Source organism: Cyprinodon tularosa, unplaced genomic scaffold, assembly GCF_016077235.1.
Source record: "Cyprinodon tularosa strain WSP-4 unplaced genomic scaffold, ASM1607723v1 ctg623, whole genome shotgun sequence".
Lineage (NCBI taxonomy): Eukaryota > Metazoa > Chordata > Actinopteri > Cyprinodontiformes > Cyprinodontidae > Cyprinodon > Cyprinodon tularosa.
The window spans coordinates 303,856-321,657 of NW_024039367.1; the positions used below are offsets into that span (position 1 = coordinate 303,856).

Genomic DNA, 17,802 nt, shown 5'->3' on the forward strand with positions numbered 1-17,802 from the left:
TTAGACTGAAGCAGAGAAGGGATGTCAACCCTGTGATCAGTCCATCGTGGTTAAGGAAGAATATAATATTGGCAAACATTGGTTATCAATAATAAGGGTAACATCAATCTCATCCCAGATTTTCATATCGGTACATCCCTACAACTAATGGCTTCATTTCAACCTCGTTATACCATATGATTGAAAATTAGAGGAAATACTTCTAGATCTAGCTTTAGAGATGTTTTTCTGCAAATAGGAATCTGCTAAAAGTTTTCTATGAGCAATGATGGTCATATAAGCAGGACTCAAAACTGGAAAAAGCCTTCAATTCCTTCTACATTGATAAATAATCCGTTTGTTGTTTTTTTTTGCTTCATAGTTATGAACTAGTCAATGTTAGTCTATCATACACAATCTTAACAAAACACAGGCTTCATTTGATTTATGTAAAAAAAATTATTCAAATCAAGAAAAAGTAAAAAAAGAAAAAAAAAAAAAAAGGTAAAGAAAGTGCCCAGAATGCTCGAACACGTGTGAGGAATGGGCAATTAAACCGCGTTTAGGGTGAGGTGTTGAATCCTATTGAAATAAACTCAGGTTCTTTTCCTTCCTTGGTCCAGTTTGTTTATGTTGTTGTTAAGACAACAACCACACCAGGCTGCGAACCAAAACAACTTTATCAAAAACGCTCAGAGATGGTCTTGGTACTTGTTTCTTTAAGGTGTGAATTTGACCTCAAACCAACACAAGAGTGGGCGCGAGGTGTAATCTGCAAGCTGCAGCTTAATGCATTCCTGCAACCAAGAGTTGAGTTGCAGAGTGGGATTTGGTATAATTAACGAAATTATAAACAGCGGTGGCATATCTTTTTCATAAAGGAACAAGTCCCATTTTACCTTGTAGATAAAAACAATGTTACATTTGTAGGATACTTTTGAAATAATAGCTTGAAACAGACAAATGATACGGTTCATAAACAAGAGTTTAGAAACCAGCGACTAATTCCTGCTTTTACATTGGTTCTCCCGCCCCAGGCGCCTCAGACCAATAAGCAGACCAAGCTCTCTCATGCGGGTTTCTTTGGTGAAAGCTGTGTCAAAGAAGCAGTTCCACCTGAGACGTTACAGTACAAGTAAAAAATAAAATAAAAAAAAAAAAACAAGAAAAACTTGGAGCCAAGTAAAAGAACCGAGTAAGTTATGAAAAATGCAGTTTGTGTTTCTGATATTCAGTCTGGCTGGACTTGATCAGCTGCTGAACATGTTCTTTCGCTCCTATTTCTCAAAAAGGGGAGAAACCTTTGGAACCCTTCAATATGATTTTTACATAAGAGGCGTTAAGAAATGTTCATGCAGAGATCAACCATCGTGGATGGAAGAGGAGTCAGATAAGTGACACGCAGAGCGCCAAGCTTCAGACGGAGTATGAATCCTGCAGAAAGGCTCACACGGCACTAGGCCGCCTGTTATGCATCAATCCCGTCCGGAGGGGGGGATTAGGAGGCAGCAGACAGCCACAGTTCAGATTTATCGACATGGAAGTCAAACATTCACCCATCCGCCAGCCTGAGAGGTGGAGCCAACTAATGAGATTACAAGACAGACGTGTTAATGATCTGACCAAGGGTTGGACAAGCCGTTAACTGATTCTCTTGCTCCAGAAATCTTAAGGATATAAACTACAAATTTAATAAAGTTAATTTATTCACCTAATAAAGTCAAAAACTGTAATTTATAATTGACGATCAGTGATAAAAAGCTCCCACTAAAAGTTTGGAAAGTGTTCAAAACAACACAGTGGAACTGTAGGCTTACAGAATGTCTCTAAATATTATTATTAGGGGCTGCAGCTAAGGATTATTTATCAAGATTAAATCATTTGTCGATTTATCTTTTCGATTAATCTTACCAAATTAAACCTGGAGAAACTAAAATGTTTCCACTTGAGGAATTCTGGATAGAGTATATTGACAGACGAAAAAGTTTTTTTTTTCATCTTAAAAACTATATCTTGATATAGTTAATCTTCTAATTGGGTCGCTCTGTCAGATAAAGGCATATTTTAGAGTCTCTATACTCCAGTTAACGATTAATCCAATTCTAAATTAGTTGACGATTATTTCAATTATGGATTAATCACGATTAATCAAATCAATTGTTTCAGCCCTAATTATTACTAGCAAATTTGCATTGCTGTGGTGTGGAGTGCTGTGTATAGGAGCAGTGATGGCCTCTGGCTTACATGGTGTTTATATTCTCCCTGCTTAAACCTCAAACTTAAGTCATCATATAGGCCAGCCAATTAATCAAGCTGAGCCATTTTTCACAATAAAAGGACTGAACAATAGTAAAGTTGCCCATATAGAATATAAAAATGCTGATGGAATATGCATGTAAAAAATACAGTGGGAAATAAATAGTTAATATCATGAATTAAATATTAAAAGAATAGATAAATGTATTTATAATTTAAAGAGGGAATAATTCATAAACTCCATATATAATTCAATGTGTCACAATGTGGGAAAAATCCATTCAAAATGTTTTTAGCCTTAGATTCATGCTGCATATACTGTGTATAGTGCAGCATAAAGTAATTAAAGCAGGTACAGCTGAGCTAGCCCCGCCCACTGAAGCTGATCCATCAAAAGATAATGCAGCTTATGACCAAAAAGTGAATTCAAAAAAGCCGCATGAACCTCAATTTCATATATTGATTCTTAGTTGGTTTACTTACAGTTGTGTCAGTATGCGTTTTTAATACGAATACATTTTTCTTATATATAGATTCAGTAGGTATAATTTACCCTCAAGACGTGTCAATGGAACGCCTCTTAACTACCTTTCCCTTCTGCCTTTTCAATCTGAAGAACAGGCAAGGTGAAGGTAAAGAGAGAAAAAAAAAACATCAGACTGTGGGACTGCTGACACCCACACAAACTGCCTGAGGGGGTGAGATAGAGAAAAGTTACTCTATAAAGATAAAACAACTTCAGTTCAACCTTGTCCTGAGAAAGACATTAATTCAGGAGTCGCTTCCTGGGCAGATGGCGGCTCAGTGAAAGGCCATAAGGTCCAGCTCAACCTGACGGCATTAAAAATCCCTTCATTGTGTCAAGGAGGACACACAAAGGGGACGTTTGGACGTGGAGCCTGCTCATTAACCTCTACTAAATGACTCGGTAATTGGTTCAACAAAGCTGAAAGCGACTGTATTAAAATGAGCGCTGCAGATTTTATTGTGGACTTCCACTCTAGTAAGAAATGAAACAACTACAGGCTCACACAAGTACCATTTAACTAGGCAGCAATGGATCAGGTTGGACCAAACCAACTGTAGGTGGCTGCGGAGGGGGTGGGGGCAGAAAAGACGGATGGCTCTGAACGGTCAGCCAAGAGCCGCAGGGCTCAATAAGAAAAACAGGCCACTCTGCAGAAAGAGACTAAGGAAGGACAAATAAAGAGCTGAGGGCAAATAAGATAGGAGGAGCAAGGATTAAAAAAAGAGAGAAAAAAGGGAAGAGGCTACATGTGTAAGGTTTAGGCAACTCTAGCACATTTCCAAGTTTGAAATCTTGCATGAAATCTACTGGGAAAACTGCCCTAAATGGGTACAGCAAGGAGATCCTGATCAGGAAGGAGAAGAGGTCAAACTAATCCAGACTTTGACTGCAGACAGAAATAAAAATGCTGTTTGTAGAAAAGAGCAAATAAGGATGTTTTTCAGCCCACCTGAACAAGACTCGCTGGATTCAACAACACATCACTGAGAATATCCAAGAAACTGCTAATTCGTTCAAGTGTGTGAAGTCTTCATTTTCGAAACATCAAACTAGGAGATTATCTGATCAAACAATCTCCATGAAAATATTAGTTCTTTCATAAATTAATTGATTCTAGTAGGGTTGAACCAACTGATCAGCCTCATTCTCCTAATGCTTTAAACTCCTCATTCATTGAGAGGGCAGGTTTCTTTTAAAACAAGCGTGTCCTGTTCCACAGTAGTTTTAAATATTTATCAATAATAAGAAAAATTGAGGGTGGGGGTGTTCTGCTGCGTTTCACAAAGGGGATTCCACTGAGATGAATAACAATCACCAAAGTTGGTCAAACTCATCTGCATTAAATTAAAGATCTCAGAAAAACATGATATGGAAAAATCAGATCAGCAACAATGATGCAGAGACGGCTTTAAACTGCTCTGCTCAAATTGGGCAAACAAATCCCGACCATCCTGCTTCTTCGGCGAAGTCACGTGCCCCGGAGGCTTATGACCTTCTAGTTACCACATCACACTTCCATTTCCCCATTCCTCCACCTTACCCGCTAAACGCTCATCCCACATCAGACACACTGCACTCATTCCTAAGCTTGAAATGAAAAAGACTGAGATCAGTCTCTAGATATAATAAAAACAGATAAACGTCATGTATAAACACACAAAAGTATCTAATGATAGTTCATTAGTAATAAGATGAACACTTCTTTGAAAAGCCAAAGACTTTTGTTGTTTTTACTCATTAGCTAAATTTAGCAATAGTAATCTGATAAACTACAGAATACTGCGGTATTAATGTAAAAGAAATAAAAAATAAAAAAAAGTTAGTCTTTAAACTATGGCAGAAACAATTAATCTGATTAATCGATTATCGAAATATTCATCAACTTATTCAGTAATCGCTTAATCGTTAGCTTAGAAAAAAATACTCTAAAATATGTCTTTAGCTAATAAAGCGACCCACTTAGAGCAGTAATAATATAAAAAAATTTAAAAAAAATATGTTAACATTTTGCATTTAAGATCAATATTCCTCCATACTGCTCGTCCAATGTATTCCAAGTGTCCTGAGTGGGTAGCGTCCATAATTTACTCGAAACGAAGTCATTTAGAATGTTTTTAGAGCATAAACAGTAGTGTATAGGATTTCCTAAAAGCGCGTTCACGAGTCTACGGAAACCGCGGCAGACCAAACCAGATGAAAGTGCGCATTCAGCTCGGCAAAGAACTCATGCCCTTCCTCAACACTGAAGTCCTCAGACATTTTTCTTTCGTTGTTTCTTTCTTTGCACAGGTAAACAGCACATTTCTTCTTCTACGCTTGCATTATTGGCAGAGCAGACGCTGATTGCGCACTTTCATCTGGTTTGGTCTGCCGCGGTTTCCGTAGACTCGTGAACGCGCTTTTAGGAAACCCTATACACTACTGTTTATGCTCTAAAAACATTCTAAATGACTTCGTTTCGAGTAAATTCTGGATGCTACCCACTCAGGACACTTGGAATACATTGGACGAGCAGTATGGAGGAATATTGACACGTTTTTTGTGGACTTTTATGGACCTTTCTGCCTCGGGCACCATAGACCTCCATTATTTGAATGTCAGCAGACAGCAAGAAGCCTCCCAGATCTCCAGATGCATTTGAGATACACTATATTGCCAAAAGTATTTGCTCACCTGCCTTGACTCACATATGAGCTTAAGTGACATCCCGTTCCTAATCCATAGGGTTCAATATGACATCGGTCCACCCTTTGCAGCTAGAACAGCTTCAACTCTTCTGGGAAGGCTGTCCACAAGGTTTAGGAGTGTGTTTATGGGAATTTTTGACCATTCTTCCAGAAGCGCATTTGTGAGGTTGCACACTGATGTTGGACGAGAAGGCCTGGCTCTCAGTCTCCGCTCTAATTCATCCCAAAGGTGTTCTATCGGGTTGAGGTCAGGACTCTGTGCAGGCCAGTCAAGTTCATCCACACCAGACTCTGTCATCCATGTCTTTATGGACCTTGCTTTGTGCACTGGTGCACAGTCATGTTGGAAGAGGAAGGGGCCAGCTCCAAACTGTTCCCACAAAGTTGGGAGCATGGAATTGTCCAAAATGTCTTGGTATGCTGAAGCATTCAGAGTTCCTTTCACTGGAACTAAGGGGCCAAGCCCAGCTCCTGAAAAACAACCCCACACCATAATCCCCCCTCCACCAAACTTTACACTTGGCACAATGCAGTCAGACAAGTACCGTTCTCCTGGCAACCGCCAAACCCAGACCCGTCCATCAGATTGCCAGATGGAGAAGCGCGATTCGTCACTCCAGAGAACGCGTCTCCACTGCTCTAGAGTCCAGTGGCGGCGTGCTTTACACCACCGCATCCGACGCTTTGCATTGCACTTGGTGATGTATGGCTTGGATGCAGCTGCTCGACCATGGAAACCCATTCCATGAAGCTCTCTGCGCACTGTTCTTGAGCTAATCTGAAGGCCACATTAAGTTTGGAGGTCTGTAGTGATTGACTCTGCAGAAAGTTGGCGACCTCTTCGCACTATGCGCGTCAGCATCCGCTGACCCCGCTCCGTCAGTTTACGTGGCCTACCACTTCGTGGCTGAGTTGCTGTCGTTCCCAAACACTTCCATTTTCTTATAATACAGCTGACAGTTGACTGTGGAATATTTAGGAGCGAGGAAATTTCACGACTGGATTTGTTGCACAGGTGGCATCCTATCACAGTTCCACGCTGGAATTCACTGAGCTCCTGAGAGCGACCCATTCTTTCACAAATGTTTGTAAAAACAGTCTGCATGCCTAGGTGCTTGAATTTATACACCTGTGGCCATGGAAGTGATTGGAACACCTGATTCCAATAATTTGGATGGGTGAGCAAATACTTTTGGCAATATAGTGTATCAAAGAAGTACTCCAGAGTGTTGTTCAGCATGGGGGTGAGTAGAAAATGAAGGCTAATCATGTTTTGGGTGTACTATTCCTTTAAGGAACCTTTGCCTATCCAGTTATTAATCGATTTGCAAAATAATAGTTAGTTGCAGTGCTACTTTGAACCACCAGGAGTTTGATAAAAAGAAATTGATAAAAGGCTATAAATTGATAATACTGTAAATATTCTATTTTTCTTGTGGATTTAAAAACCCTTCAACAGCAGAACTGACTGTTTTCTGTTCTGTGCATAAAGCTAGAAATAAACACTGGAACTGCACAAAATCATCTTTCCTTGCAAGGAAGACGAATTGTTTTGAGATTTGTGAATTAACAAACGCCTGAAAATACATGTTGCCAAAAACCAGCAGAAGCTTTAGCCTCGAAACAGAAATGTTTCTGACTAATAAATGCAGCGACGTGTACGACATACGACGTTGTTCAATTGAAGTGATTTCTGGATTTTACAGGTCAGGGCGTGTTAAGTAAAATGGATTTCAGCAATTAGAAAACAGGCCTAGTAATATCTAATTGATGATCAAACAAAAGGGTGCATTTATTCTGTCTTTTAGGGACAGATTCCTTTAATGTGATCGCCATGTTAAAAAAAAAGGGTAATCAATGAAGAAATCTTAATGTGCAGCATATTTTTTGTAACCCTAAAGTAGATTTTCCAAATCTAACTTTAATCGTCTTTATATCTTACTTCAATAATCCTTTTAGACTCTCATACGTGTCCCCAGTAGGAACCCTGAAGCACAGCTATGGGATCATATTTTTCCCCAAGGCCTTTGATGAGTGTTTTTGTAATGTGACAACAGCACTGATTCATGCTCGAAGTATGTGGAGCCTGAATGAATCAATCGGGCTCTTTACTTCATGTTCATTTAAAAACAAAAAAAAAACTGAAAAAAGATACATAAGCTTTATATTAAGTGATCAATGCTTTAATGATGGGAAAGTACAGGCATAAAACCAGCACAGAAGAAGAAAAACTAAAGGAGGGGATAGGAAGAGGGACAGAAGTTAAGAATTGGACAGAAAATAAAGGTGAAGAGCTTTAGGAAGGAAAATTAACAGTTAGAAGTAAACAATAGGAAGGAAAGAGGGAAAGAAAAAAGAAAAAGGAAGGTAGGCCTTAGGAAAGGATGGACAGAAGGCAGGATAAAATTGAAGAAAGGAGGGGAAAATTGAAAATGGGGAAACAGAAGAAAAATTCAAGAAATAGAGGACTGAAGGTTTAGAAGGGCTGAAGGATAGTAATGTAAGTAATGAAAAAAGATCAATAGGAGACGAGAGATAATTCGAGGCAGAACACAAGAAAGAAAGGAAAGACAAGGAGGAAAGAAAGCAGAGGCACAGGGAAGAAATAAACACAAGCAAAGGGAATAGAAGGGGGTAAGAATGTCAAACACAGGGACTTAGGAGGAAGGGTACAGAAGGAAGCCCCGTCAGGACGCTGGTTAAAACGCCTCTCACATTAATTCAGAAAAAAAAAACTCTGCTTTGAATTTAAACAAGTCCTCAGTTTGTCTGGCCAACAGAGCCCAGTGGCCCACTTTGCATGCCGTCTGCTCGTCTGTGTCACACACGTCCTAAACTCAGAACAGCCAAGTGCCAGAGCCTCAAAGCAGGCCAGTGTGTCTGTCTCTATTATTAAACCACTTCCTGACAAAGACAGGAGGCATTTCCAGGGAGCCAAACAGGAAACAGAACTCTGACCAGTCTGTGTGTCATACGTCCCTCTCACACACATCTGCCCCCAGTAGAACTAAACCCACGAGATTCAGCTGAGGAGCAGAACAGGTTTGCTAACGTTGCACCTGAGCATCCATGACAGGAAAGGGATGGGAACACTGGAGGGAGGGGTTAGCTGAACGTGCACTGATTCAAGCTGAGACATGTAGATCAGAGCGGAGTTTCAGCAGACTGACACACAGTGAGCTCCAAATACTGCTTTTAACCGTCAGTTTGCAACAAGGAGCTCTGCAAAAAATAAAAAAAAATGTATATATGTAAATAAACTAAAAGTTGCACCTAAATATACATCAGTTGGAACAAGATCCCCTCCTGCTCTGCACTTGATCCTGGGCTCCATTTGAAGCCAGCAAGAGACGAGTTTTTTTATATTTCTCAGCTCCGACAGGAGCTCTCTGGGGAGATCTGGGTTTTCTATTCCTGGACCAAAACTGCAGCAGGATCTAAGTGGTGACATTTAGAGAATAAAACCCGGTCTCTGACTCTGAGCCAACTCTAAAAAAAGAGCGAAATGTAAACTCCTACCGAACATCCAGGAATACAAACAATATGCAGGTTTATGACGAGTACGTTCAACCTTTTATTGCTTTATGATTCTCTTATTCCAAGTAGGCGACTAACAAAGCCAGCAGACTTCTCTGTATTAGATTTTAACCTTTAGAAGTGCCAATTTTCTTCTTCTTTTTTTTTTTCATGGACAATTATTTTGTAAATTTAATGATAAAAAGTAAGATTCTCCAAAGCTACTAACAGGCCAACAGCATCTCATATCTTCACCGTAATAAAACATAGGTTCATCCTTTGTTTGATTGCCGACTCAACTAAACCATTTGCTGCTAAGAGCTGAATTTGAAGTTCTCAGTTCCAGTTAAATTTCATATTTAGTTTACGTTTGTGATGGTAAGACTCAAGGTGTGTTTTTCTGCCTTTACTTTTCAGCAACCAGCAGCGTAGATGGTGTCTAAAGGTCGTGGCGACATGGTAGGCCTGTGCTCTTGCCTTTACCCATTTTGATAAGCAGATAGAAACAGGTCTGTGTCTCACGCCATGCACACTTCAGGGAAACACAAAGTCAGGGAATGCTGATAAAAGCTAAATGAACCATATATATTTAAATCGATTGCATTTTTTAAATTAGGTTTCATAAATAAATTCAATTGATATACTTTCAATATTTTTACAGGTTTGAGTGTCTGATCCCCCTTTTACTTAAAGGCACACTGTGGACTTTGTGCCCTAAATAATTGACGCAAACGAGTTATTTTAAATGATTCCTCAGGCCAATATACAGCGCTTGACACTATTGATGCTACGAGCGGGGCAGCCCTCTTGAAATCTTGACCACGTAAGTTGGGAGAAGTTACTTGGGAGAAGACGTACCGTTGTTGGCCAGGTCATGTGACATGGAACAAGGTATCTCTTCATGGCAGCAGGCTCTTATAAAATAATTGAGCTAAAGTTTTTGCTCTACTATCTTTCCACCTGCTCGGCTGCTAGTCGTGGCTGAGGCAAGGAAAAAGTTTAAACCATCTGAGGACGCTAAAAAGTGAAAACACGAAGAGGATCGTTTACGTGGAAAAACAAGAGTCGATCTTGGAAAGGAATCTGTTCGTTGGTGCAGGCTGAAAGAAGCCGGATGTAAAACCGATTTGCTTTTCTCAACTTTATTATTAGACTGGTAAGTTAAAACTTTGCTCCTAGTATACATTTATATCTTTTTTATTATTTTCGATGTTTATTAGAAGCAAAATACATTCAGAGAAAGAAAGCAGGCTACAAACAAAAGCTAACAGAGACACCCCGTCCAACCCAGTGGTTTTCCCCTGGATCTGTCCTGGCGGCGCTCTCCAAAGAGCAGCGTTTCTCACGCCCTCCGAGCTGTAGCTAGACGCCTAGCGCCATCCGCCATCAAAAGACACAGGAGGCTGGCTGGCTGTTTTTTTTACTTTTGCGACAGTGATGCCAAGCTTGAGGCCACTAGAAGAGAAAGTTACAGGTCTAGTGCCCCTAGTGGCCAAAAGTTACATAGTGTGCCTTTAAAGAGACATTACTGAGTTTTCTATTGACACTGCCACCTGTGGTCAAAACACAGAACTACAGTACTCTTCTGCTCGTTCACGTTAGTTTGTTTTTTTTACTTTTTTTTTTTTTCATCTTAGTTGCCATCAGTGTCTGAGTCGAGCTGTATGCCGGTCTCTTCTGAGTATCCACAAAGCCCATCTTTAATATGCTGCTTCAATATTTTGCTAGGTGGGACAAATAGGCTTCAGCCTTATAGGTGGATCAAAGATGAACTACTAAGGTGTGTCTGCTCATTAAACAATGTTCTGATCCTAAATGGTCAAATAAAAAAGCCATTTTAAACACATTTTAGTAAAAAAGTTCCTGTCTCTTTAAAAAAATTATTTCATTTTTAACACTGCTAATGAATATACCTCTGTTTAAGATATTTTTATATACTTTCATTTAAAACAATTCTTACTGTAATAAGAGAAAAGAAAGGAGAAAATAATTCCCTTTAATTCCCTTAATTAAAAAAAAAATTCAGATCCTCATAAATAACTTGACAAAACAAGAGTTCAGGGTTTTGCAGATATAGTAAAAAAAGAAAAATTTGATTTTAAACTCACAGTAAATCAACAGATTATTTAGGCAGCATATAGCACAAGATAACACTCCCTGTTAAACGTGAAGCAAGCCAGTGACAAACAATCCCAACAGGGAGTCAAAACACACGCCTGTTTTCCCACAGTTGTGTAATAATTGTGGGAAATTCAGAGAGAGGCGTCTGAGTTTCACGTTACAGTCAGCTTGAACAAGAAATTTTCTGTTGGAAAATGTGGAGAAAACTGTTTCAGGTTTGTCCTGCGAGGCATGGATGGGGCAAAAATTGCAAATAGAGAAAAACAAAACAAAAGACGATCCGAGGACGAGGAAGGAAACTAAATTACAGGGAGTCCTTGGGGACTACCGCTGGAATGGACACTCCCTCTGTAGCCGATATGTTGGGTTCCTGTTTGGAATGAAAAGTTTAACGCAGTACCAAAAGTCAGCCGACTGATAGATCAACATTAAAACCACTAAATTAGGCCTCAGATTTGCAATAAAATTAAAAGTACAGACTCATTAACTCAAACTTTTTCACAGGGGGAGAAAAAATTTTTTCGCCTGGATAAATGAGGGAAGATAAAAACCTTTTATAAACCAAACAGAGATGTTTTACACTCCTTCCTGTTTCATATTGCCATCCCAAAACCCTGAGAGTCAATTCAGATCCCCAATTAATGCCCTTCAACTAGCAATAGCTTGAGTTTAAGTCCAAGATTTCATGAACAAAGTATATAACAGAGATTTTTTTGAAACCTAGATAAAAAATCTACTGAAGTAAATGAAATGTTTTGGTTTAACAAGATTTCTATAATTAATATAAAGTAAAAATATCTATATGTGGGTTTACATTAATAAATAAAATAAAAATTGAGAGCTGACAGAACAAATCCATATCTTCAAAATGCATTAAAACTAGATCCAGAGTTTTATCTTTTTCCAACAAAATGCCTCCACCGCAGGACTGAATGAAACCGGTCTTTAAAAGCCAACTTAAACTTCTCTGCTTGTATTTGGCACCAAATATCACAGCATGTACAAGAATCAAGGCCGTTAAGAAAATATCTAATATTTTCTATCTATTTGATTAGATTCTGAAATGCTGAGAGTCACATTTTAAGGGAGCTTCAGTCTTACATGTTTTAAGGAAGCTTTATGGAAAAAAAAAAAGATGGCAAAAATTAGGCTGACGGTCACAAAACTAAACATAGACCAGGCTTTTTCTTTTTTTTCTTTCAATTTTTCCATCTGATTGGCTTCTGCACATTTTCTCCACTCCTAAAACAAGTAAATGATATATTCCGATTTCATAGGCTTATATATAGTTGTATGATTTTCCCCTAACTGGCACTGAGGGCAGTCTAAATTAGAGATCAAACAATCCAAGGTTGTTTTTTTTATGCTGATTTTTTTTGGGACCTATTCTTAAAGCTGGATTTTCCTAACGCAATGATATTAAATGTTACAGAAGTTTTAATTTACACGATGACCTGGTAATGAATGCACTGATGAATAAGAAAACCGAGCACACATTAGCTGATGTAATAAACAAAATAACAAAAGAAAAATCACTAATATCAGCCAAAAATATCTGTTGATCTCTAGTCTAAAAGTAAACTAGTTCACCCAAACAACCAGTCTGTTTTTTTTCCCCCCACACTCAGTTCTTCCCTCCAGGATTGTCAGGAATGGTTAGAACTGTGCAGGCTGCAGAGTGGGGTCATGCCCACTGGGGCTTACTGGTAGGCTGATTATAAGGGGAAGTAATGCAGCAGTTCTGCTGCTAACTTTGTCTGGATTTGATCTATTGACCAAATGCTGAGGGTTTCATAATAACTATGCTTAAAATATCACCAAACATCCTTGATAATAAAGTCTGTCCTTTCCAGTCTGCCGTGGTTTTACTAACATTTGGTTAAATTGGAGGTCTGACCAGTTAAGCCAGAAGTAAAACAAACAATAATAACAATAATGGTAGTAAGAATGCTTTTTTCTGCTGAGTGAAAATGTGATATGAAGTAATCTGAAACTTCAAACCACAGAAAACAATTGAATCATCTGAAGATTTTTTAGGGTAGAATCATTTGGCAGAATTATGGCAGAAACACACTCGACCTAAAAGCAGAACATTTCCTGAAATGAACCTGAAAAAAAGTCTAAAAGCTTTTCTTAACCTGGAAGTTGACAGATGTTGAACTGTGAATATTTTTTTAAAGACGCAGTCCTTTTTTAAAGAAAGAGAAAAAAACATTCAAACTGTAAAGGATGTGTAAAACTTTGTGTTGAACTTTGATTAATACATCAAAAAGTGTAAAATATATAGAAACCATTTTAGATCACAGAAATCAGCAGTCATTGACGAAAAAACTGTGCCAGGTTTAATGTTTTTATAATAAAACACATGGCCATGGTGACGATGTAAAAAAGGAGAATTTTTAAAAATTTTGGTTTGAAATTTGACTATTTTGAGGAATTATTACAAGATTATCCCTTGTTATGCATAAAAATATTAACTTTCTCTGATTTTTATAGAGGAAAAAAATCCTTCAACATTAACCAACTAACAATTACTTTGCAAATCCTTTAATTATTTCTTCAATTAATCGCATGTTCCTTAAAGAAGACTTTTTACAAAATCAAACCACTTCAAACTAAAGCTTTTACGTCTGAGAAGTTCTGGATAGAGAATATTGACAGACCAAAAGGTTTTCATACCTCAAATGCAATATGTTTAAATATTTTCTTGACAATTTTTAACAATGACGGCTCCAAGTGGGTCGCTCTGTCAGCTAAAGGCCTGTTTTAGAGTCTCTAAACTCAAGTTAAGGATTAATCAATTACTAAGTTAGTTGACGATTATTTCAATCGATTAATCCGATTCATTGTTTCAGCCCTAGTTAAGGCATTGCAGACCAAAAATGTTTGCAGCTCTTAGATATTTTAAAAGAACAGAGGATAGAGAGGGTAATTTTTTACTTATTTATTTACATTTAACCAAATTGCTCTTTACCAATTAGAGCTGAGATTGCTCCAATTGGTTAATTTAGATCTCTGGCTGATGATGGGGTTATTCCTATGTCTATATTATTTGTAATGAAGAGGCTAATTTATTTTGTTTTTTTTGTTTGTCTTTTTGTTCCTTGAATCAATAAGAAAAAAGCAATAACCATCTTTGATTCAACTGATTTACGGCAAGCAGTATTGGGTAAGAAAGTGGAAGCACCAGCTTGGTAAAAAGAGCAAAGTCTCAGTGAACAGCAACAGGTGTGGGAAGGGCAGACATTTTTTACTCAGGAATCAATTGTCAAACCTTTTATAGCCTCTAATAGAAGGGACAACAACATACGCCATAAGGCGAGATTTAATTAAAAATATACTAAAAAAAATAAAAAACCAAAAATAAGGAATTTCACCAATGGCTGTATTGAAATAAGTTCCCATCTTGTCTTATGTCATGTCACCACATAATTCTAGAAGTCTTGTTTTCTTAGAAAAGGTATACTAAAAATAAATAAATAAATAAAATAATTCCAACAAAAATAAAAAAATTAGAAAGTGGTCTTTTCCATGTGAGGATTTTGTGGTTGATTTTGCAGTAAAGTCAAACAAACATCTTTAAAATTCACATTAAAATAATGCAGCAACAAAAAAAAAGCCACGAGTAGTGCAGACATTATTATCATGCCACTGCTGTAATGGGTTCCCTGTGGACACTTTAACTGTTTTTGCGGTATTAAATGGTGTGTTTAATGACCCTAAAAAGAGCTGACATGCAAGCTCGTAATTTTGCTGACTAGTGAAATATTCACCACTACATCCACTAGAGATAAAATATGTCAAACACTTTAACATGTCGGGAAGAGGCGTTTAGAAAACCGTGCCTGTAAGATTTGTTAAAACAAACGGGCCTCGTCCATGGTGAGAGTGGTGGCAGTTTTTTTACTCAACCGGTTCAATGACAAGAAGAAAAAAAAGTAGACACACCCCGTGCCTAAACTGAGAACATTTATTCTCAAGAATCACAAAGAGCTCGAATGTCCCACGGTCCTAAATGCACCACCTTTAGATTTCTTAACTGAACTCAAAGCTTTTCAAGATATAATTCGCTCCAGAGAGTAGTTAGTAGATCCATATTTCCTGTCCCAACAACCTCACACACCGCGGGGGAGTGCTCTAAAAGTGTTTTCCAAATCCAATAGGTCCGTTTTTTAAATAAACTTTCTTACCTGGACATAATTGTTCTCGCAGTAGTCGGCTACTCTCGTCAGGTTTTGGTAACTCTCCACAAGCGCTCTCTTCCCGGCTGGAATCTCTTCCTCCAACAACATTTGTAGCTCTGCCATCTTACATCTCTCCCTGCAGAGCCTCCCTTCCCTCTCTCTGCCTTCCCTATGATTGAAGCAGCTACCAGCCCACAGCACTGACAGGAAAAAAAAGAAAAAGAAACTATCTTCCTCCGCCTGCTATTGTGGGATTCCTGGCCCCGATTTCGCTTGAACTCAAACCGAAGATCGTCTGATAAAACGAAGATGTTTCACTAACCCGTTAAAAACTCGCTTAGGTTTTGCACACGCTGTCCGTGAACTTATTAGTGGTTCACTTCTCGCATCAGAAACTAGCTTTAAACATAAGTAGTCAAAAAAAAATTAAAATATATTCTGGCCAAGAAAAGTAGAGAAAATACAGGTGCTGGTCATAAAATTAGAATATCATGAAAAAGTAGATTGATTTCAGTAATTCCATTTAAAAAGTGAAACTTGTATATTATATTCATACATTACATACAAACTCATATATTTCAGATGTTTATTTTGTTTAATTTTGATGATTACAAATGACAACAAATGAAAATCTCAAATTCATCATATCAGAAAATTAGAATATTGTGAAAAGGTTCAAAATTGATGGCCCCTGGTGCCACACTCTAATCAGCTAATTAACTCAAACCACCTGCAAAAGCCTTTAAATGGTCTTTCAGTCTAGTTCTATAGGCTACACAATCATGGGGAAGACTGCTGACTTGACAGTTGTCCAAAAGACGACCATCGACACCTTGCACAAGGAGGGCAAGACACAAAAGGTCATCGCTAAAGAGGCTGGCTGTTCACAGAGCTCAGTGTCCAAGCACATTAATAGAGAGGCGAAGGGAAGGAAAAGATGTGGTCGAAAAAAGTGTACAAGCAAGAGAGATAACCGCACCCTGGAGAGGATTGTGAAACAAAACCCATTCAAAAATGTGGGGGAGATTCACAAAGAGTGGACTGCAGCTGGAGTGAGTGCTTCAAGAACCACCACACACAGACGTATGAAAGACATGGGTTTCTGCTGTCGCATTCCTTGTGTCAAGCCACTCTTGAACCACAGACAGCGTCAGAAGCGTCTTGCCTGGGCTAAAGAGAAACAGGACCAAAGTCATGTTCTCTGATGAAAGTAAATTTTGCATTTCCTTTGGAAATCAAGGTCCCAGAGTCTGGAGGAAAAGAAGAGAGGCACTTCATCCACGTTGCTTGAAGTCCAGTGTAAAGTTTCCACAGTCAGTGATGGTTTGGGGTGCCATGTCATCTGCTGGTGTTGGTCCATTGTGTTTTCTGAGGTCCAGGGTCAACGCAGCCACATACCAGGAAGTTTTAGAGCACTTCATGCTTCCTGCAGCTGACCAACTTTTTGGAGATGCAGATTTCATTTTCCAACAGGACTTGGCACCTGCACACAGTGCCAAAGCTACCAGTACCTGGTTGAAGGACCATGGTATCCCTGTTCTTAATTGGCCAGCAAACTCTCCTGACCTTAACCCCATAGAAAATCTATGGGGTATTGTGAAGAAGAAGATGCAATACACCAGACCCAACAATTCAGAAGAGCTAAAAGCCACTATTAGAGCAACCTGGGCTATCATAACACCTGAGCAGTGCCACAGACTGATCGACTCCATGCCACGCCGCATTGCTGCAGTAATACAGGCCAAAGGAGGCCCAACTAAATACTGAGTGCTGTACATGCTCATACTTTTCATGTTCATACTTTTCAGTTGGCCAACATTTCTATAAATCCTTTGTTTTTATTGGTCTTCAGTAATATTCTAATTTTCTGATATGATGAATTTGAGATTTTCATTTGTTGTCATTTGTAATCATCAAAATTAAACAAAATAAACATCTGAAATATATGAGTTTGTATGTAATGTATGAATATAATATACAAGTTTCACTTTTTAAATGGAATTACTGAAATCAATCTACTTTTTCATGATATTCTAATTTTATGACCAGCACCTGTATATTGTTTTAATGAATGGCTTTTTTCTGTGACGTTTCTGAAGTTTTAATGTGTTTGCAGTGAAATAAAAACTTAGAGAATTATTTTGATTTTCGTTAAAAATGTTTGGAGTATTGCTAGTTTATTTATGTATCTATTTGTTTATTCAGTCCTGTTTACAGTGTGGTTAAAAGAAAACCAAACACAAAGAAAGAGTGCCACCTAGAGTCAAGGTTTCGAGTACTGCTTTTTTTTTTTTAAACGTGTTTTTATCATTTATTTAGATAATATTATGCTTTTTTCCAATTATAGATATATTTATGGACTCCTTTTAACAGTTAACAACTACTTGTTCCATCTTTTAATCTCTAAATAATATATATATATTTTAAATTAAATGTTCTTGTACAGGTTCTTAACTTTTACAGTGGAATACCATCAGTGTAATTTTTTTATTTGATGAAATATTAGGTTAAATGTCATTTTAATGTGAAA

General features: G+C 38.1%; 1 protein-coding gene across 15 annotated transcripts in view; it reads right to left on the reverse strand.

Moving 5' to 3' along the window:
• Nucleotides 1-15,560, reverse strand: part of abi1a (abl-interactor 1a) — a 69,634-nt gene extending 54,074 nt beyond the window's left edge. For 7 of the 15 annotated variants that reach the window (XM_038307879.1, XM_038307886.1, XM_038307882.1 and 4 more), the window contains exon 1: nucleotides 15,279-15,559. In XM_038307879.1, coding sequence (XP_038163807.1) covers nucleotides 15,279-15,395 — 117 coding nt within the window. In that variant the 5' untranslated portion in view covers nucleotides 15,396-15,559. Of the gene's footprint in view, nucleotides 1-15,278 lie in introns of all 15 variants that reach the window. The other 8 variants (XM_038307888.1, XM_038307884.1, XM_038307887.1 and 5 more) reach the window with 3 other exon arrangements.
• Between the last annotated feature and the right edge of the window lie 2,242 nt (nucleotides 15,561-17,802).